The sequence below is a fragment of the Pempheris klunzingeri genome, chromosome 12 (assembly GCF_042242105.1).
Source record: "Pempheris klunzingeri isolate RE-2024b chromosome 12, fPemKlu1.hap1, whole genome shotgun sequence".
NCBI classification, from domain to species: domain Eukaryota; kingdom Metazoa; phylum Chordata; class Actinopteri; order Acropomatiformes; family Pempheridae; genus Pempheris; species Pempheris klunzingeri.
The window spans coordinates 1745971-1767670 of NC_092023.1; the positions used below are offsets into that span (position 1 = coordinate 1745971).

At 43.9% G+C, this 21700-nt stretch overlaps 1 protein-coding gene across 1 annotated transcript; it reads right to left on the reverse strand.

The window, feature by feature from the left end:
• Nucleotides 1-471: 471 nt before the first annotated feature.
• On the reverse strand, nt 472-21204 carry golga4 (golgin A4). The gene is made up of 24 exons (XM_070840644.1): nt 21015-21204; nt 19970-20047; nt 16067-16135; nt 15632-15958; nt 15493-15540; nt 15340-15396; nt 15138-15236; nt 14668-14812; nt 14380-14570; nt 13080-13163; nt 12592-12739; nt 12325-12503; nt 12022-12120; nt 11751-11906; nt 7534-11294; nt 7310-7431; nt 6779-6909; nt 5994-6080; nt 4639-4659; nt 4465-4533; nt 4061-4136; nt 2374-2465; nt 1302-1388; nt 472-1195 (listed from the first exon to the last, which is right to left on the reverse strand). Exons 1-24 carry the CDS (start codon nt 21090-21092, stop codon nt 1181-1183), a joined length of 6219 nt encoding a protein of 2072 aa, XP_070696745.1. The 5' UTR covers nt 21093-21204; the 3' UTR covers nt 472-1180.
• Nucleotides 21205-21700: the final 496 nt, after the last annotated feature.

Consider the following 21700-nt stretch of genomic DNA (forward strand, 5'->3'; position numbering starts at 1 on the left):
TAAGACAATTATCACAACTAGTTTGGATCATTATATTTACATATTCAGAGATTCTGGTGGATATTAGATGTAATTTAAAGAATTACTGGCTTGTTAAAGACACATAACTCAAATCCCTTGTGTGTGTCAACTTTCTTGCCCAGCAAAGTTTATTCTGATTCTCGTTAAATAAAGATTTCCACAGTCTTATACAAATATGTGTGTCTGAAAAGCTGCACTTTGTGTTGTGCAGGACAGAAATAAAGGTCAACCAAAGGTTACCAGCGTGTGACCCACTGGGAAGAAGATCCTTCAGACCCACGTTTGTTGTGCCGTCTGCATTCCACGTGCGTCTGTTTCAGCAGGATGTTACTGTACTTTATCTTCTGTTGGACGGGCTGAAGGACGAAACACCGGCTGGTGAGATAAGGTATCAGATTAAACAGGTAGGAAACTGTATGATAATGAGGATTAAAGGAGTGACAAAAGATGTTCTGCAAATAAGATTTAATCTGTTAGTCTGAAAACGTATAGCAAGTCGTATAGTGTCCTATAGTACATCTTAATTATCATAGTACAATTTACAGTTGTGGTGTTTGGTGTCAGTGTCAGTGACAGTAATGTGTCAATATAAAGCATAGAAAAGCTCGTGTTAAACAAACAAGGTCCAGAGGCCGGGATATCTTAATGTGGTGCGAGTGCACAGTTAAAGGGTCGTTTACAGTTTTACACAGGAAGTGATTCAGACCAAGTGGCCGACGGCACAACACACAAACCTATAAATCAACTGACCTGTCAGCATCAACGCGTGATAACGACAGAATTTATTGCACAAGCCAATCTGTATAAACACAGTCTAAAATAAGAACATTTAACTTCATCTAAAACATATAAATTAACAAACTTAATTTCAGAATAAAAGTGAATTCATGGAAGATTTGTGTTTCTGGCATATTCTCTAATTCCCTCATACCTTTAGATACATATGGTCTCACACACACACACACACACACACACACACGCACACTTATGCCCCAGGTGTGTTCAAACACATACAAACTCCCACACACACACACAGATAACAAGAAAAGAAATGCAGAGAGAAGGGCGTCATCCAGTCCATGGCAGTCTTCCCCTTCAGCAGCAGCAGCAGCAGCAGCAGCAGATTTTCATCCAAAAATACCCGAATCACCCCGACAACTCATCGTAACCACGGCTGTGGAGGGACAGACACCAAACAAATACAGTTCATCACGCAGTCATCGGTTTGTAGTCTGGTGTTTGTAACTGTGAGAGCTCTCAGCAGGTAAACGGAAGCTTACAATCGATTTTGTGTCTTCTTTGTCCAAAACCTTTTGAGCTTGGTCTGGAGGAAACTTCAGCATGGAGGTAATCACTTTGGCCATCGTCTGCGGATGAGGAGCAGATAAATGAGCGGTTATTTTTTAAAAAAGAAGCCTCGAACTTCATCTTTAATACACAAAGTTTCTGTCTTTTGGAGTTCCTTTGTAATGCATGCTTCCTGTTCACACACCAGACACACCGACCCCCTCCCTCTGACACCATGATCCAATCAAATCAAGCTCCTTCTGAGACAATTAAAGCCCCAAAAAAACAAAAACAATGAACTCCAGGCCGATCTGCCAGGGTGCATGCACTTCCCCATAAACACGAGGGATAATCAGAAACAGGGCTGCTGTGTAGGAAACCTCAGCGCTCAGCGAACACTAAACAAGGCCAGCGTGTCTTTAAATGGCAAATCTGCGTCATGCAAGATGTATGTGGTAGCAGGCAGCCTGGGGGACATCCTCCACACAGGGGGGGTCTGCCACGCTGCTATAAAGCCCAACTGTTTGCTGAGGAGCTCGGAAAATCCCGCTGGCTTTAGGACCACTGTTAATTAGAGAGATCACTGCTAATTTCACCCAACAGGGCCGGACACAACGGGACTTTTAGACGGCGTCCTGAACGGATTCACATTTCACACCCTGATAAAAGACGAGACTGACTGTCTCTCTGATGTTATTTCAGGGCTTCCTGTCCTAACATATTTATAAAATAAAACATGTCCGTCTTCGTCAGGAAAAGAACGACTCAGTCATACGGCAGCATAAGAAACTCTCTAATCGTGTATTCATTCTCTTTCCTCGTCACTGCAAACAGGTGGATCATTCAAACGAGGCAGCGCAAAGCAAACTGTTGGTATTTCTGTGGCAAACAGGAGCCCTCCTGCTGGCCACTGTTATTTCCACTGTTAATCCTGGAGTTTTCACAGTCAAACAACCATTTATCATGATGGAGAGTCCATGTCTGACATTCAGATATATTAGAAAATAGAAAAGAATAATTTCATGCCATGTTTCTGTGTGTAATAATATAAAATATATATCATACTTTAGTTTCCCGTCCCATCATGTACTCAAACAACACCTTCCTCAGGTACTCCATCTCAGTGGGCTCTGAGAAAGCATCAGTGAATCCAGAGTCTGTGAAATCAAGCAGAAACAGACATTTAGTCATCTGTCAGTCACACTATAGAGCTCATCCACTAAATCAATCAGTCTTTACTGATACAGACACAAAATTCACAACACACAAACTCTTTAATTAACGATTCAAGCATTCAAATGTAAGGATTCAAGACTCCCCACATCAGCAGGCACCACTGTGCCAATCATCGGCCATATCCAACTAATATTTCATGAGGAATGCAACTGTTTTAACTAGTTTCCCCCTCAGGTCCTATTACTGTGCTAAATGTGAATGTGAGACAGTAAAACAAATAAGAAAATAAAGCACTGCTAGAAAAGTTAAATAAGGAAGCACTTCTAATGCCACTGATGTCGCTGTCAAATACGGATTCTGACAATTAAAAACTAAACCGCAACCACAGACACTTTCTAGACAGCTCAGCACCAACTGTGAGCACATTAACACGACGAGAGTCAAAGAACGAACACTGAAAACTATGAATGTGGAAACTGTTCCGGCTTGGACACGGCGAGCAGCTCTTCTACTACTGAAATATCCCCAGCAGGTCTTTCATACGGAACAACACCCACTTGCTCTCTGCTTATCTGGAATAATCATTTCAGACAACAAACGTCCCTGCATGAGCCCAGAGAGGCCCAATGATTTGAGGATAGAGGAGCGCAAACAAGTCTTTGATCTCGTGTGTGGAGTGACGGGTCACACCAATAAATCCCGTAGCCTTTGTCCTGCCGACCCCGTGTTGCCCCAGCTGAGCATACCATCACCCCGCCGATCAGTGAGCTTCAGACACCAGGCCGAACGTCGACAGCCTTCTGATCGGCCCCTCTAGCCGACACCAGAGACGCAAGTGGGCCCAACAGATTCATAATGAGTGGAAAAGCCTTTCAGTACTGAAGAACTGGAGCCAGAATCAGGACAGAGTGGCTTTAAGGTTGGATACAGTGGGCAGGATTTGAGAAGTAAAAGTCTGAGTGCTGCAGGATCCTGAGCGGGAAACTTTAAGACCACAATCTGCAAAACCCATTAAATCCAAGGATGGCTTCTCCGCCGCCGCCCCCTCTGACAGCAGATTCTCTTTATTACAGCAGCAGGGAGGGCAGAACTCACTCAGTCGCCCCCTCTCACACACACTTCACGATATACTTGAGGAAACTGCGTTGCTTACTCTGAGCTTTACCACAGCGGTTGTATGTCTAACCCTAACCGTTACTCCAACCTTAACCAAACCCTAATTATGACCGCAGCTCTAACCTTAACCAGTAAGCCTAAAATCACGATTTGTTGGCCAAAATGTCCCTGAATGCATACTTGAGCCCGACCACACGCCCACAGGCTACCCAGGATCTGCATCTCGTGTCCCATCTCTGATCCACGACGAGCCGAGCGTCAGAACACCAACTCTGACATCCTGCAGAGCAGCGAGACTCCTGCTGTGCCTTAAAAACCCATCTTACACTGCAGGTGTATGTAGTTTATGTTAGTTTCCCATGACACTGCACTGTGTCCAAGCATCTTGCATGGTGTGGTGCTGACCTGACCTGTGCTGGCTCAAGAAGCAGAACTAAGTGATTCGGGGTGTTAACATTACCTTTAATTGTGCTCCCGAGATGAGTTACAACAGTCGTTCGGTGGAAACATTTAATCTTGTCCTCAAGCGAGTGAATCTACCGTGGAGAGAAGCGTTCACAGATTAATAAAAGCAGACTGACCCCAATGGGTTAATTCTGTGCATTAGCCTAATTGTTGCATGGGACAGCAGTTTGTGATCATCCTTGGGGGATATTTGTGAGAATGACGATGTGTGTGAGAAAGACGGTGGGAGGCGCTGCTCTGGTTGTTTATAGGGTTAAACCAAATGCAAACAGATGTGCTGTGTAATTAAGATGATGCAGCAGAGCGGTAGCTCGCCTTGCTGGAGGCCACAGAATCCTGGGAATACACTTCATGGGATTTTCTGTTCACTTGTCCCCACACAGGAGGCCCGACACTCACTCTCTCCACGAAGCCCTGCTCCTTCAGCCGGGCCTCGCTCAGCATCGTCGTCTTCTCGGCCAGCTGAGCCTGAGGTAGAGAGGGACGGACCGTTAAAGTCAGCGAGAACTGGAAGGGTTGGTGCCAATCAGTGATGAATGATTCCTTGATCAAACTATTGACCTACAAACATACCTGTAGCTCCTCTAGGGTCATCTGTAACCAGATACATGAGAAAGAAAGGAAAATACTGTTTGTTAGAACAGAATTTTAAAGAAAGAACAAAAATCATAACACATATAAAGTCAGTTATGGTAAGATAATAAACTGTGCAGTTTTATTAGTGCGTCCAAAGCCTGAAACAGCTTATTAAGCTCCACTGTGGATGAAAACTGTTCCTTCACAGTCACTTATCTTGGTGAGTCCTTGTGGAGCCACGTGCCGGTGGACTGGACTGAGAGACGGACTGCTGGTTTTATCTTTTGATGATATTTTTGGCAAAAACTAACATAAAGAATAACACCTGTCTTATTTTCTAATTCCACAGAAACATTATAAGACTGTTCTGACTTTAGTCTGGACCGACAGACCAAACTGGGCTGAAAGAGTGTCTCTGTGGAGAGACACACTGACCCACTGTCTGAATGAAGAATGGTTTGTGAGGCCCTTGCTTAGGAAAGGCCTCCCTGAGCATAAACCCATTCAATCCACCCATAAAGTTATTACCTCACCAGGGAAAAATGCAGCAGAGAGAGCAGCATAACTCTTTGTGTTTGTGTGCATGTGCACAGAGTGTAGAGGTAGAGGAATCAGCAGCAGGGGTCTCATGGCACCTCAACACCTGGCTGAAACGTCTCCCTGGCGTACTTCAGTCCTATCTGGCTTCCATCCACATGTGCACGTCTTGCATATGTGCATGGCTGAAGTATAAATCTAAGGCCTGGAATCACCTCATATGATGATAATTGAGAACAGGGATTGAGGCGAGCTGCCTCCTCACAATCTCTGTTTCCCGAGGAGAACATTCCTGAATGATTCAAATGAGCTTCACAGCATCCGGCGCACTTTGGAGAGCAGCCACACGACCGGAGCGAGACACTGATCACAGCAAAGTATATGTAAGCAAACTGCCTCTGAGCTCTCCGACGGAATCCTTCAATTACGAAGCAAGACAAAAGGAAGAGATAGCCGAGAACTGCTAAGTCTGTTAACCTGGATGTGAACTTTCAAGAAATAAGGTAACTAAGACTCAAAAATGTGTCTGGATTAGGCCGTCAATCAAAACTAGTAATGCTTCCATCAGACTGCAGCCGTTTCCCAGAGCAGGAGGAGAAGAAGTAATGTCATGCAGCCATTGTGAAGTGACTTATGATCTCAACAGAATCGCTACATAAATTTAATGTAAAGCTCCAGTAACGTATATAACGGACTACAATAAACTACGTCTGCGTCACCACAAAAACATCCCCGACAGATCAACCAGCTGTGCCCCTGATCACAGATGTTTGATGCCCCGGTGAAAGTGGACAGCAGGTCAGACATGTTTGTACCTCAGCGGTCCCGTGGCTCCGTCCTTGTAACTCCTCCAGCTCTTTCTGGACCTGCCACACTCGGTCTCCCATCTCCTCCTCTCGACTCTGAGGGAAAAAATAAAAAATAAAAAGCACAACAAGGGCTGAGTCATTCCCTGTGTTTCATCTCTGCATCACAACTTCAGTATGTCACTGCCTCCTTTCAGACATCCTACCCTCTATTATGTTTGGAGACAACTTAACACCAGCCACTGTTCTGAGAGAACAGTTCACAGTTTCTCATTCAGCAGGCAGTGAGTGATGGTTTTGTCAACTTTTTCTAGACCGCTGAGTCCACATCGGCTGCCAGAGGATGTGGAAAGATTGTTGAGTAGCAGAATTTATGATTTAATTAATAAAATACGACCACATACTAAGTCAGTCAGTGAAAACCTGTTAGCAAGCGAGCTGAGAGGTTTAAACAGTTGGATAAGTGGTTGAAATAATTAGCTAGCTTTAAGTGATACATGGAAGTGTTTAAATAGATAAAAATACTCTATAACCAACAGGATAAATGGTTGAAACATACCAGCACTAACTTTGACAGCTCAACTCTATGAAAGGAATGATAGTTTGAAGTCAATCACTTTAAAATCAGTTCAAATAAACACAGTCGGTATCAGTGAAGAGGCCGGTCTGCTAAATAAAGGTTGGGAACACTGCTGCCAACACTGATAGCTTACTAACGCTGGGTGTGGTTCACTTCCTTTCCGTGGTAAACCTATAAAACAGGGTCTTATTTGGAAAACGTCTTTGAGCACTACCTGTATGACCTGTTCATATTTCTGAACAGTTCTGTGCAAATCGTCCTCCTTCTGGGAAATCATCTTCCTCAGCTGACTGACTTCTTCACGGTGGCTGCTGATGAGCTCTGCTTCAACACTCTGGGCCTTCGCTGTGCCGAGGAAAGGGAAGGACGCCAGCGTTAGCGCATGAAAGCAACATAACCAAATTCATCTGGAACGTAACATGATTTAACCGTGGAGGAAACAAGGAAACATGGCAATTCAGACGCACTGTTTCCAAATGCAATGATCCCCTAATTTTGTTCCACCCAGTGCTGAGATTTTAAAAAATGCTTAATGTTTCCATGTACTTATTCCACCCTGCTGTTGAACATGAAAGTCAATTGTATTTACTTTGATTTTCTATTTCAAAGCGGTTTCTGGGTGCGTAAAACACAAATACACTGTTGTAGTGATTTCACCACAAAAAAAGAGTTCTTCACGACGCAGCAGTAAATCAGTTCAATCTGACGAGTGGTGATGATGATGAATTATTTTCTTCTGACTCACCAATGGCCTCCTTCACCGCTGCGCTAAGCTCCTTCTCTTTCAAGGCCATTTGTGTGTTGAACTCCCTCATTAACTGCTTAATTGCTGAATTGTGCTTCATTTCCACATCTTCCAACTCCAGTCTGTTTGGAAAGACAAAGGAAATGTAGTAAATAAGTAAGGACACCATGAGCACATGTCATTGTAACCTCTGGTCTACAAATGTAACATCATCATAAACTTACTTCAGCCTTTTCTCATTCTCCTCCAACACCTCTTTCTTCATGTAGTCCAGGTCCTGTTCGTGCTCCTTCCTCAGCAACCGCATGTCCTTCTGCAGCCTGGTGAAGTCCTTCTGCACTTTTTCTTTCTCGTTCTTCACCTGACTCAGGTTGTTCTTGAGAGACTCCAGAGAATCGCCGTCCTCTTCTTGCATCGGGGAGTGGTTTTCCATGGCGCTGTTGGTTTGCTGAACGCTGCTGCGCTCCACCATCATCTCAGCCTCATGTTCTGACGGACTTTGGAGCTGCTTTGTAGCTGCCTGATGCTGATCGATCTGGGTATCCTTCTCACGTATTTCTTCTTTCAGTCGATTTATTTCTGCAAGAAGGTTGCCATTCTGCTCCTCTGCTTCTTTTAGCTTTTCCCCAATTTCTTGTAGTGTCGATTCGGTTTCTTTGAGCTCCCCTTGTTGCGCTACAGCTCTCTGAAGAGCAGACAGCTTCTCTTCATACACATTTCTCAGTTCCTCCAAAGACTTCTCCCTCTGCAGCCTCTCATTACTCAGAACCTCTTCGAGCTGTCTCTCCTGCTCCTCCTTCAGCTCCACAATAGCTTCCTCCAGTGCTTTTGTTTTCTCGTCCAATGTTTCTGGATGCTGTTTGCCAGATGTTTCATTGCTCTTGATTTCCTCCAGGCTGATCTGAAGAGCCTTTATCGTCTGCTCTTTCTCCTCCAGCTGCGAGGTTAGCTGTTTTTTAATCTGTCCGATCTTCTGCTCAGCCTTCTTCTTCAGCTCCGACACTTTCCGAGAACTCTCTGCAGACAGCTTCTCCTCAGCTGCCTTCAGACTCTCCTCTTTGCTCTTGATAATCTCATCTTTCATCCTCTCAAATTCCTCCTTCTGACTCTCGAGCTTGTGTTTGCACTTTTGGTTGTCTTCCTCCAGGGACTGTAGTTTCTCCACCATCTCCTGCTCCAGATTACCGTTCTGACTGCACTGCATCTGGGTCTGCTGCAGCTGCTCTACCAACTCTCTCTTTTCATCCTCCCTGATGCTGTGCTGCTGTTTGAGGTCAGCTGTGAGCTGCTCACACTCTTTTGTCTTTAAGGCTAACTGCTCCTGAAGCTCACCGAGTTGACTGAGGCAGCTCTCCAGCTCCGAGGTAAGTCCGCTGACCTTCTGCTCTTTCTCACTCAGCACCTGGTCCATCTCAGACTTGCTGATGGACTGATTGTCAATGCTTGTTGTCAGCCTTTGCAGGGCTTCATTCTTTTCAGAGATTTCTCTCTCCAGCTCTTCAAGCCGGGTCTGCAGAGACGTAATAGTGTTGTCATTCTGGCTCAGGCTGCTCCTGAGTGAATCTACCTGCTGTAACGCAGACTTTCTCTCCTGCTCCAACCTCCCAATAGTCTCCCCCATCTGAGCAGCAGCCTGCTGTCCCTCCTCTTTATACTGCTGCTCCAGCTGACTTATGGCTTCCTCCTTCTCTTTTATGCTACTTGCAAGCTGATTTTTCAAGTCACCAATGATGCTTTCCAAGTCACTGATATGTGACTGATTAGTTTGAATACTTTCTGATATGATTCTGTTTGCTTCGCTCAGCTCCTCAATCTTCTGAACTTTCTCCCCGATAAACTGAGAGTGAGTCTCCTTCTCGTGTGTTAAGGCTTTGACATGCTCGTTATGAGCATTTACCTGAGCGTTCATCTGTTCTACTGAAATGCATAGATTCTTGTTCTCCTCCATCTGCTGTCGGAGATTCTCCTCTAAAGTGCAAATTCTATCTACTTTAGTGAGGATAAAGTTTTTGAGATACCCTACGATCTTCTGACTACCGAGCACTCGATCATTCAGCTCTTTCAACTTGCTTTCAACTCTTTGACAGAGTTCATCAGATCCACTCTCCACCTTAGTCTGAGCCTCCTTGCAGTAAAGCTCCATTTGGTTTGTGATCATTATTAACTGTTGCTGGAACTCTGCCTCCTTGGCTTGTAGCTGAATGGCAGTTTCCTCACATTTCTTCTGCATGTCCTCCCTTTCCGTACATCTGGAGTCTTCCACTGCTTTCAGCTGCTTCTCCGTTTCCTCGAACTTATCCGACAAAGTCTTTAACTTCTCGCAGTTCTCTTCAGCGGTTGTGTTGAGCTTGTCTTGGAGGGAGTTTCTCTCGTTCAGCGCCTGGCTGAGGTTCTTCTCCACTGACTCCATCTGCTCTTTGAGCAAAGCTTCACCCTGTGACAAGCTCTCAACTTTAACCGCTGCTTCGTTGAGCTCCTCTTGCAGCTTCTGCACGGTGGTTTCTCGAATCGCCAGTTCTTCCTTTAAGTCTTTTATTTCACACAACATTTGCTCGTTCTCCTCTTTGCCTCTGCTGAGTTGCAGAGAAATTTCCTCCAGTTCCTGAGCCTTCTCTTGTACCATGTGTGAGTATTTCTCCATTAATTCTTCCTCCTGCTGTCCTATCTTCTCCTGCCAACGACGCTCCAGCTCATCAATTTCATGCTTATGGGTGTCGTGTAGCTTCTCCAGTTCCTCCTTGTGGTTGGCCTGCAGCTCTGACATCGCACTGCTGAGGCCTTGGGAACTCTTTTGGGACATCTCCACAATTTTCTCTTGAACCTGCTGCTCTTTCTGCTGAAGCTCTTTCTCCTTCTTTGCAAGCTCCTTCTTCATCGTTTCTTCATTCTGTTGAAGCCTTTTCTTAAAATTCTCCTGCATTTCTTTGGCCTTCTGTTTGAACTTTTCCATTTTTGTCTCCTGTGCTTTCAGCCTGGCTTCCATCTCAGTTGTAGTGATTTTCATCTTCTTCTCGTGGGAAGCTTTTTCATCATCTAGCTGTTTCTTGAGGCGTGTTAGTTCTTCCTGCTTTGTGTTAAGTTCTGCGGTAAATGACTTCACCTGCTCCGACAGCTCTGTTCTGCTCTGTTGTAACTGCTGCTCTAGTTCTTGATGCGACTTCTCCTTTTGTTGACAATCACTCTTTGCTTCTTCCAACTGATGCCCTAAATCTGTCAAATCCTTCCTACACTGATCAAGATCCTCTGAGATCTTACTTAACTGTGCATTAGACTCCTTGTTTTCCAGCTGGGATTGTGATAAATGTTGCTGCAGCTCCTCCAATTCTTTAACCTTGACATTTAATTCTAGTGCAGTGGAATGTGTTTCCTCTTGTAGTGATTTTTCTCCAAGGGTGTGTTCATCAATTTCCCTTTCCTTTTCCCTCAGAACAATCTTCAACGCTTTTAATTCGTCCTTCAGGGTTTTCTCCATACCCATAAGAGACTGCTCATGCTCCTGTTTGACATTTGCAAGCTCTACGTTGTGCTTTGCCGCCTGATCTTGAGACATTTTCTCATGTTCCTGTCGAACTAAACTATGAGCTTCTTCAGCCTCCACCAACTTCTCCTCCAGGAGCTGTTTGCTCTTCAAAGCCTCAGACAGTTCAGAGGAAACTGCCTCCAGCTCTGCCTGCTTTGCATCCAGTTTCTCTAAAGTTTTCTGGTTCATGTCTTCAACATGCACTTGGAACTCCAGTTCTTTATCTTTCAGAAGAGTCTCCATTTCCACTCTGTGTTTTTCCTTGAGCTCCTCGAGAGCCGCATTATGCTGCTCGGTTAGGGCGCCCTTGTGCTTGTCCAGCTGCTCCTGGTGCTTTTCCTCTAATGCAGAGGTTTGCTCTTTCTGTTTATCCTTCAGCTCGTCCAGCTGACTGGAAAGTTCGTGGGACAGACTTGTTCCATCTTGTGAGATCTTCTCCAGACAGCTCTGCAGCTCCAGTATTCTCTGCAATCACATACAGGTAGGTTTTTAATGGTAATAATGGGGGGAGAAGAGGGTTGGGGGTATGGGTGGTGTTCCTTCACACAAATACGATAAATCCTGTTTCATGTGAGATTAAATAAAATTACATATTTTTTTGTCAATTTATTGATATTTCAAATTTTTATTTTGCAACACACTGTACAATTTAAACTAACGTATCATACTTTGTAGTAAAACATGGATGAAAAGGATGAAAAATTATAGCTAGTAACATTTTAATTTTTACTTTGAATCAACCCAACTGGTGTCTGTTTATGTTTGTGTAGAAACTAGAGGTTGCCAAATAAATAAATGCATAAAGTAGTTAATATAAATGCTGTTTTTGTTCATCAATTAACACAGACATTACCAATGATTTGAGGCTCAAGGTATTCGGTCAGTATAATTAATATGTCCAACATTATCCAAGTAACTCACAGTTCTTGCAGCTTCCAGCTCCAGCTGTACGTCTTTCACCTTGTTCTCAGCTTCGGTCCTTAAAGCCGTCTTCTGTAACTCTGCATCCTCCAGAGCCAGAGAGGCCTGCAGCTCTCTCTCTTTGCCTGACTGGGAAAACTCCTCTTTGCATTGTTCCTGAATACACAAGGAGCACAAACATGTCAAACCAAACATTTAACAGATTGTTTTTTCCATCCAATTTACTTAATAATGTTGAGAAATAGAACAAATGAAAGTATTTGGCACATACCACAGCTTCGTTGACTCTGGCACTTATCTCTTCTTCTTTAGCAGCCAAAGCTTCACTGTGGAGTTTTTCCATATTGGCCACCGTCTCTTCTGAGGATTTCTAAAAATAATATTCATGATAACAACAAATCTGATTTATATCGTGCTTCACTGTGGAGTTTTTCCATACTGACTGAGGATTTCTAACATCAGATTTTTTTGTGATAGTGCTATTTTGTCTTCTCAAAGATACACTAATGTAAATGTAAAGTAATATTAATGTATTAATAAATGCACAAGTGGTCAGCAGAGGTCACGTCCTGACCTTCATGATGGTGAAAACCTCCTGTTTGACTTGTGTGAGCTTCTGCTGCAGAGTCTTCCTCTCTTCCTCACTGGCCTTTTCAACTTCTTTCACCCGATCTTCCAGCTGAACCTGCAGCTGTTTTCTGGCCTCCTCCGCCCTCTGAGCTACACCCAGCGCCCGCTCAAGTTCTTCAAAAGCTTTGGCAACCAAAGAAAACACTTCATTAATACACTCAGGATAAAATATTTTCCTGGTACACACTCCACAAAAGTGGATCCCACTCACCTGATTTCTCTGCCTTTTCTTTCTGTTCCTGTAATTCTTCTTTCTGGGCAGTAGTCTGCTGGAGTCTGGAGCGCAGCTGAGCGATCTCTTCTTCTTTCATTTCCAGTGTCTCATGCATCTGACGCTTCGTCTCAGCAATGACCATTCCCTGAAAGACAGCAGCCCACGAAAGAAAATCAGCCTTTTGACTCTGAATGAACACAGGAGCTGCTGTTGATTTGAAAAGTACTATCTCAGTATTAAACTCCAGCTCTGTGTCTGTAACTGTCTGTGACTTTAAGTGCTTGCAGCATTCCTCACACAGATCTCATGAGCTGCTGTCCGTCCTGCAGAGCTGGGGTCAAAGTTTAAGAGAAACAATGTGGGACTTCAAGGTGTATGACTTCTTTACTCAGTGGCAGACTAAAAAAAACATGTCTAGTCTTCCAACACTACTGAATCTGCTGTTCCTTCAATCAAACCCCCCCAAAAAAACCTCCCTCACTCACCTTGTCCTGCTCCAGCTGCTCAATGAGGTTCTTGGCATCACGCAGCTGAGTGATCAGCTTGGTCTTTTCTATCGTGTGTAATTCCTGTAAACATAAAACGTTTGACAGGATTACATATGAGAATGTCACAGGAACTATATCGATATATATGCTGTTGTACCAGGGGGCCATTTCTGATTTTTGGATTCATATCCTGTTAGACTTGTTTGTCAGATGCTGCACCACCCAGGATGCCTCACCCACAAGCCAAATAACCGGAGAGCGAACACAAGCGCAACTAAACCAACAAGATGACCCAAATTACAGCCCAGTTTAGCGGCGGAGGCATGTAGTGGCTATGTCTCTGTGCCACCGCTGCGTAACCAGCGGTTACTAAACAGGAAATGCTGGGCTGATGCATTTCTTACTTGTTTGATCTATGTGTGCAACGAGGCATGAGGGTCATAAATTTACAGAGTAAATCTGAAAAATGGCTAATTTTCATGTGAATATAAAAACAAAAGAGCCAGCACCAGACAATACTCTGTCAACCAGACTGTAAATACTTGTGATAGTAAAAACTCCTGAGCTGAAGGTCTGGGATCGTGGACAGATGGTCTGTTTTATAGGATATCTGTCTGAGGCCCAGGACGAGCATGACCCGCCCAGCAGTTCCAGTTTGGCTTCATGCTGCTTAAGAGGGCTAAACGCTTGTTAACCTCTGCCGCTCCAGACACAGGAAAGGCCCTATTCCCAAACAGAGTGAAGATTCAGCACAAAAACGACGGCGAAAAATGAAAACGAGTCAATCAACAAGCATACAGTCATAGAAAGAGCTGTCTATTATCACAGTGTTTCTGTAACAACAAACTTCTGTTATCAGAAACTCCAAAACATCAGAGCGGCTTTGGACAAGCTAAACAAGCCGATCATACCACTGAAGCTAAATGTTTGGAAATCAGTGAAAACAATGGTTCAGTCGTGTCACGCTGACACCAACCCACGTCCTGGAGCGCCGCCAGAGAATGTGGTTGTTCCGACTCTGAGAACCAGAGCGAGCCACAGTGTCGCTGAAGCGCGGTAGTGGCAGCACAACATTTATGACCCAAAACACACCGTTCAGCCCCAATTAATGAAACCTCTTTGTAATTAGTTTACTGCCAAATCAATTTCTATTAAGGGCACAGCTTTAAAATATCATATCTTACTCTGTGCTTTTAAAAATACCTTCCTGACAATGTGATAATTTGCATAAGCAGATATGATCTAACACAAATAATGGACACGTGGATGTGATTGCTGTTAAACACAGGTTAGCCACCTTCATCTTCTCCAGCTCCTGCAGTCTCTCCTGCAGCTGCTCCTGCAGAGTTTCGTTCTCGCTGCCCAGCTGAGCGCTGCGCTCCTTGTGTGTGCGCATCACTTCTTTGCACTTCTGCAGCAGGTTTTCCTGCCTCGTCACTCTCTTCTGCAGAGCCTCCATGAGTTTGGTTGGATCACCGTTGCCCTCTCCTGTCCAAACAGTAGAAGACACCTCGCAGCTGAACTTAATATTTTGTTGTTGTTTTCTCCAAACAAGAATGAAAACACCCACTGAATGTTTTCTTACCCTCAGCGGCCTCTTCTTCTCGCTCCTTCACAGGACTTTGTGCAGAGGAGTTGGAGTCAGAAGCATCCTGAGATTGAGGGCCGTCGCCCTCAGGTGGCACCGCACCGTCAGACACCCCCTTAACTCGTTTCTTCAGCAGAGCGACCTGGTAGATAAACGTCTTTTTAGTTTATGTTTGGATTGTTTGGTTGACAGTAACGCAGGTTCTGAAGTTAACGTATCACAACAAAAGTAAAGTCAAATCCTGTAAAACTACATTTATTAGCTGATGACAGCAGTAAAACGAACATACGGGACATAAGCCTGTTAATTTGTTTGGTTTCTTTATAATTAGCCATGTTCATTCAAAGTACTTCAGTCAGTCAAATTTTATTGTATTGGTGAAGATTAGATTTTTGTCACTTGTGAATCCTGAAATAAAAACATTAAAAAGCACACGTCCACACCCCCACCTGTGTCCCAGCACTCACCTGTGTTTGGAGCACAGTGATCATCTGGTCCTTCTCCTCCAGCGCAGCATCAAACTCATCCTGTAGGTGTTTCTTGGCCTGCTGGTCCATTTGAAGCTCCTACAGGTGATCAATATGTTCACTCATATGTAAAACTGATCAAGAGGGATGACAGTTATTGACCTAGACAGAGAACAGCATTCATAAGATTTAGATTTCATACCTCCCGCAGTTCTCCTATCCTGCGGAGAGCTTTGTCTTGACTCTGACTGAGGATGACCTGCGGACAACAAACATCTCGTCGGTTCAGGATAAAACATTTTTTTCCAAAAACCTAATTCTGGCCAACACGTTAATTAAAATCAGACAAAGTTACCTGTGTTTTTTCTTTATCTCGTTGAACCGTTCGGTACGCAGTGACCAGCTGGAGGGTAAAAAGAAACGGAGAAAAGCACGAATGAGGACAAATCAAACTAACTTTAGTTATATTCTTGTATATAAAACAGTCACCACACCTCGGAGTACTTCCCCCTGTACTTCCCCAGGCTCCTCTCCACTCTGAGCAGTCGGTGCAGCAGCTGCTCTTTGGAAAGGGACTCCGCGCTTCCCGGCGGCTCCTCGGCTTCGCTCTCAATATCCGAGGGGGGGTCGTATGTGGGGGCGCCCGGGGACTCGTTTTCTCCCAGAGGTGTCAGGGACTCACGCGACGAGCTTCGGACCAGGCTTTCTTTAGAGGGAGAGCGGAACAGGTTTTCAGCCCGGCTGGCACCGCCACGGATCAACGACTCCATTGAGGGAACTTTTAACTGCAGTTTCTGGGCGAACGACTGCGTCTCCTCTCTCTGCGGATGGACCGAGAAACGGCGTGAAAAGCTCATTCTCAACATATCAAAATAACTTCAACTTGAAGATCAGAGAGGAGGTAGGAGAAGACTGGGTGATAAACATACAAGAGGAGAAGCACTTCCATCCCCGTTGATGCTACCTCTGGGAGATCTTGGTGGCCCTTTTGAGGCACTCTGCAGATAAAAAGACATTATGAGAGGAAGTAAAACCAGGGCGGTGAACTTGTCCTGAGCCAGTTAGTCATCCACACCCAGCGTGGCTCTCCCTGATTACTCTGGAGGGAGCAATATTAGTATTGCTGGGAGCAATGCAGGGGCAATGGGTACCCTCATGCAAATTGGAAAAAACAGGGGTTAAACACATAAAAGAAGGCATCTCTACTGTACATCAAACAAAAAGGGTTAAAAGCTAGACTCTACAAAACAGCCATAAGGTCAGAACAAACAGACGGTTAAAGTCAAGTAGGAGAGCTGGTATTTGAAGTAAAGATGCGTGGCAGCGCCGTGTGCAGCTGTATTACAAGAGCACAAGAGAGTCATAATTGAATTAAACGAACACTGAGCGGCTTAATCGGTTTAGTCGACTTGTTAGAAGCAGGATCAGAGTAAGCACATTTTCTCCTCCCTTGTCCAGCTCCGAGCTACTCCTTCCTCTGGATTACTGAGCCAAACCTCCAACATGTCTGTCCTGTTTCTTGTGGAAATTCAGTCACTTCCAGGATCTGTTTTAGTGGGTGCTGCAGGTTAGGAGAGGCTCTTTTTCTAAATACCTGAATACTTAGTGAGGTTAAAAACCAAATTATTACATGTATTTTCATTGGGGGGGAAGTTGTTTGACTCAAGAACTGTGTGAATGTGTTTCTGTTGGGGTCAACAGAGACAAATGACTATAGAGGGAACACTTTTCTTATTATATCTAAAGCACAAGGGGTAAATACTAATGAAGTCAAAGTTTATATCACACACACAACACTTCACAACACTTTACGTCACCATGTGTGTCATCTCATGTAGCTGCTGGTAACCTTCTCCTACAGTAAGCCAAGACTTGAGCCTTTTCTGTGTTTCGGCACTGCATGCCCAAACACTCCACTTCCCAATTGTCACAGAAAACAGATGACTGACTAAATTCAGAGTGGATCTGAATCCAAAACCCTGTGATTCTCAATACAGTAATTAATCATGTCTACGACCACCAAGCACCAACGTGGGCGTGAAGTTTGTACCTCCAAAATAAGAATGTAAAAACTAAAAAATGAATGAGATAGTTTGGTGGGATTCCCATCATTGGATTTAGCAATTAACACTTTGTTAGAACATGTTGATAACATTTAAATAAGATGTGGATGGAACATGGAAAAAGACATTGTGATGGATTTAAGATATTTGTGGTTAATCACAAGAGACGATAATGACACCAGTCGTTTCAATATAGTCACTGACCCCTGCAGTCTTTATGCTGACCTGTTAAATATAGGGTAATCATATATTTTAAATATTATTCTAAATTCAGTTAGATGTAACAAAGAGGTACAAGACTCGAACATGATTTACCTCTTACTGGTGTAAACAGCACCATGTTACACTGATCCTGTAGAAGGAGCTCAGATGTACTTTACAGAAACTGTAAATTCACTTTAAAATCAGTATTTAGTCAAACACAAATATCTATTTACATCAAACAAACGTTTTACATTACATGAAATACATTTTAGACATTTAAACAGACATACAAAATGTTAGCACAGTGACTGTAGTGTATGCATTTAAATCTGTTTGTACCACAAATGATGAATATTTAGTTGTTTTAAATTTACCGGCCTCCACGTATGAACACACATCCTGTTTCTGAGCTGCACAGGGGCGTCTACAAAGGTTTGTTTACTTGGAAGAGTTACAAGCAATCTAACATTTAAATGGTAAAATGAACATGTCGACTCTCCAAATAAACAGACTTGTGGGGAGAAGGGACAGAGGCCATCAGGCAACATAACAGGGAGTTGAGGGTCTATTAAGCAAGCAGCTACAGGATACCCAAAGACAAGGGGGCAATAGTCAATTCTGTGACAGATAGGTAGGGCAATGATCCAACATACGGCAGAAAGCACACAAGCTTCTATCCCAAAGTCGACCATAGCTCCCATTAGATGCAGGGTTAGCCTAGATATGAGATGCCTTCTTGTTGCTAAATCCAAAGGAAACAGGAGACAGAGAGCAGGGAACAAGCTGTCCCTACTTGGGCCACAGTCTTCTACCGATTCCCCAAAGGCCCGGAGACGGGAGGACGGATCAGGGCAAGAGGAGGAGGAGGAGGAGGAGGAGGAGGAGGAGGAGGAGAGAAGTGAGGAGGAAGAGACAGGAAGTGAGGACAAACTCACCACACTGGCTACCTGGGCCGTTTTGGGTCGTTTTGAATGGTCCAGAGCAAAGATAGTATACTCAGAGAGAAAAGCGGGCTCTGCTATCATCCCGGCCAGCATCTGACCCCGTCAGTGCAGTAACGGGACGAAAGGTGGGGAAAGGAGAGGAACACAGAGAGCAATGAGAAAAACAACACCATGAGTGTGAAATAGCGTTGAAGGGAGTGTCTAGGCAGACTGTCCAGAGGAGGCTGGTTGAGAGATGGATGAGGGAGGAGGAGAGAGGAGAGACAGAGGAAGAGAGACTACATGGGATAGAAGAAAAATAAGAAAAACAGGAAAGTGAAACACTCAATCAACATCAATGTTATGAGTAACAGTTTGACATCTCTGCGTGTAATCTCAAGTTATGATGCTGCTAAAAATAGGCCTCCAATAATAAACACGTTCAGAGACGTCAAAGTGTCGACGATTCGTGAGGTGAAAAAAGATGCTGCGATGATAAGAAGCGTCTAAACTGAGGGCACGTGAGTTACAACAACACATCTGTGCTTCCAAAGGGAGAAAGTAGAGTACAGGAAGGTGACCGAGGGTGGGGTGGGGGCGGGGGCGCTGTCACTATTCCAGTTTGGGGTTGAAATGAAGAAAACTTGTCCTGAGTGAGTAATTGAGCCCATTTGTTGATCTAAAGACCAAACAGCCAGGGCTGTAAGCATCCATATCTGAGCTCTAAAACAGCTGTATTAACCTTATGTTGCATCATCAATCTTAACAGTCGAGGTCAGTGCGCCACCGCCGGTCTAACTCCGTCTAATGAATCAAAGACGTCTTGTATAAACTTGCTCACATCCAGTGGAGGGGAAATATCGCAACAAATCACCAGAGACAGAAAAACCACCGAGAGGAGGATACATCAATTATTCATACACAAGCTGAAATATGGTCTACTTGCCTCCATTAAGGTGCCCCTCCTAATGCCTCCTAATGCAGTTTGAGTGTAATAAAGAAAAAGAACTTATGTTGTGCCATTAAGCATTAAATGAGCGTTTGTATATATATATTGTATGACATTTCATTTATGCTAAAAAGCTTTTTAAGACAAAAAAAGACATTATAAGAATTGTGTTCTTAATCACAAACCTGGATTGAATCTAAATGTTGACTTCAATGTCCCATGTTATTAAGCATGCAGTTAAATTTAGAGAAAACTGAACAGACCATACCTGCATATAGTGAGATCACAATCATATTATGGCTCATGGAATTACAAGGACCCGGTGGTGGCAGATTGCTGTCTGTTGTCTGAAGTAAACGACTATGATTCAGGAAATATTCTTAGGGGATAAGTGCAGGCAATATGTCTTTCATTAAATTATAAAACTATGATCAGTCTGGGACAGAGAGTCAAGGTTATTACTACAGTCTCTGGAAACTGAAAGCACGTCTCACTGATTTGCTTTCACTCGGCACAGCGATCAAAAAGACACGGGTTTGTTGTTGAGGTTGTTTTAAGCGTAACAAAACACAGAACATTAAGCTGTATTGAAAGTTAGAGTATAAGCTGGGGAGGGAACATGACATCTGTGCAGGCTGCAGTTTAAGCTCACAGATATTAAACGTATCTCTCACATGCCGACACCGTGCTCACCTCTCTGTCGCTGGGAGAGGCTGCGCCTTCGTGATGAAACGGGGGCGTTTGGCTGCTGCGCCGGTCTCCACTGCCCATCTATTAAAACAAATAAAACAGTATTATACATATAGTTGTATCAAAAACACTGGATACACACAATCAGAGCTACGCTACTCCGTCTTGTGTATTCTCAGTCTGGTGGCTCCCTGATTTTTCCCGTCATTGTACCCTGATTGCTTTGTCAGTCTCCACCTTTGAACCCAATCAGCCTAATATGCTGCAAGACAATGGGTGTCATGAACTGTGAACACAAACTTAAAGTAGCAAACTGATCTGTTGCACAGAGATCAACTGAAACCATTAAAATAGACTTTTTTTTTTAAATGTTATGAACTATGGAAAAGTTTTTTGAACACACAATCACTTAAGTACAACAGAGTAAACAGCAGAGGTCTAAAGAAATGACAGAAGACTGGTTAAAAAATTAAAAACAACATATGAAAAGCATTGACAAACAGCAGTGACAAGTAAGGACATTAACAGCAGGATTATTAATGATGGACCAATGCAAACTAGTCCGAGATGACGCAGGTTTGTAGACATGTTTCCAGTGATTACTTCCTTTAACTCTTAGCCTGTATTAATATTAGCACTGTGATGGCAGGACCTCCATGAGCCACAGCACAGACACGCCCATGTGGTGTCCAAGTGTCTGTGGCTGGTTCACCTCTGGCTGCCAGCTGCTGTTTTATTTCTAAACTTTGAACAACAAGGTTTGCCGGTTACAAGTTGCCCTGAACGCACCTGACTGGCAGCAGCTGATGACAGCTAAGTTAGGCAGCTAATTAACTTAGCATGATGCTAACGTGTAAAGGAAGCCAAAAGGGTCAAACTTGGTTACACAAGTTTAAAAAAAAAGTTGACAGCTCATTAAGAAACGCCAATGAGATATTACTAAGTCATAATTTAGTGCGAGAAGACAGCTATGTGCCTCGGCTAGCAGCTGAGCAGTGTAAACAGTTGTTAGCTTAGCTTGTTAGCCTCCAGCAGCACAACAACCGACCTGGGCCTGCTGCGGTGACTGCGCATTCCTCTGCGGGGATTGCTCCTCGTTTATCCGCTGCTTGAGTTTTTTAAACATCTCTTCACGCCGATGTGTCAACCAGCTGGCAGGCAGACGAGAACAACCCGGCGAAGATGTATTTTGTCCTCTTTCAGCCTGGCATCCAGTCCCGAGCTGAACACTTCCTTGTTCGCCTCAGAATTCCAGCAGGTGACCGGGCTCTCTGCGCATGTGCGGCCAACGTGGAGGAAAACTGAAACGTCACAGTTAAAGGGCCAGTGGAGGAAAAGCAGCTACAGCGCCACCTATAGGGGAGGAAAAACACTCCCATAAGAGGCCCTGCAGGTGTAGTACGAGCACACCTTTATAATATTGTCCTTTAAGTGGTGAAATCTTAGAGCACAAACTGACTTTACTTTCAAGTTTATTTGTTGAGCACAAGTGCTGCACATAACAACATTACAAGTGTTAAAAAGACATTCAGATGCAATAAAAAGCAGAGACAATAGAAAATAAAATAAGAATAAGAAATGAATAAAATTAAAAGGCAGCAGCAAACAGAAAAGTCCTGTCGTTGATTTAAAAGAGCTGAGAGTTGCAGCAGATCTGCAGATTTCTGCAGATTACAGATATTTATGGTGCGTAAAAACCGAATGCTTCCTCTCCATGTTTAGTTCTGACTGTGG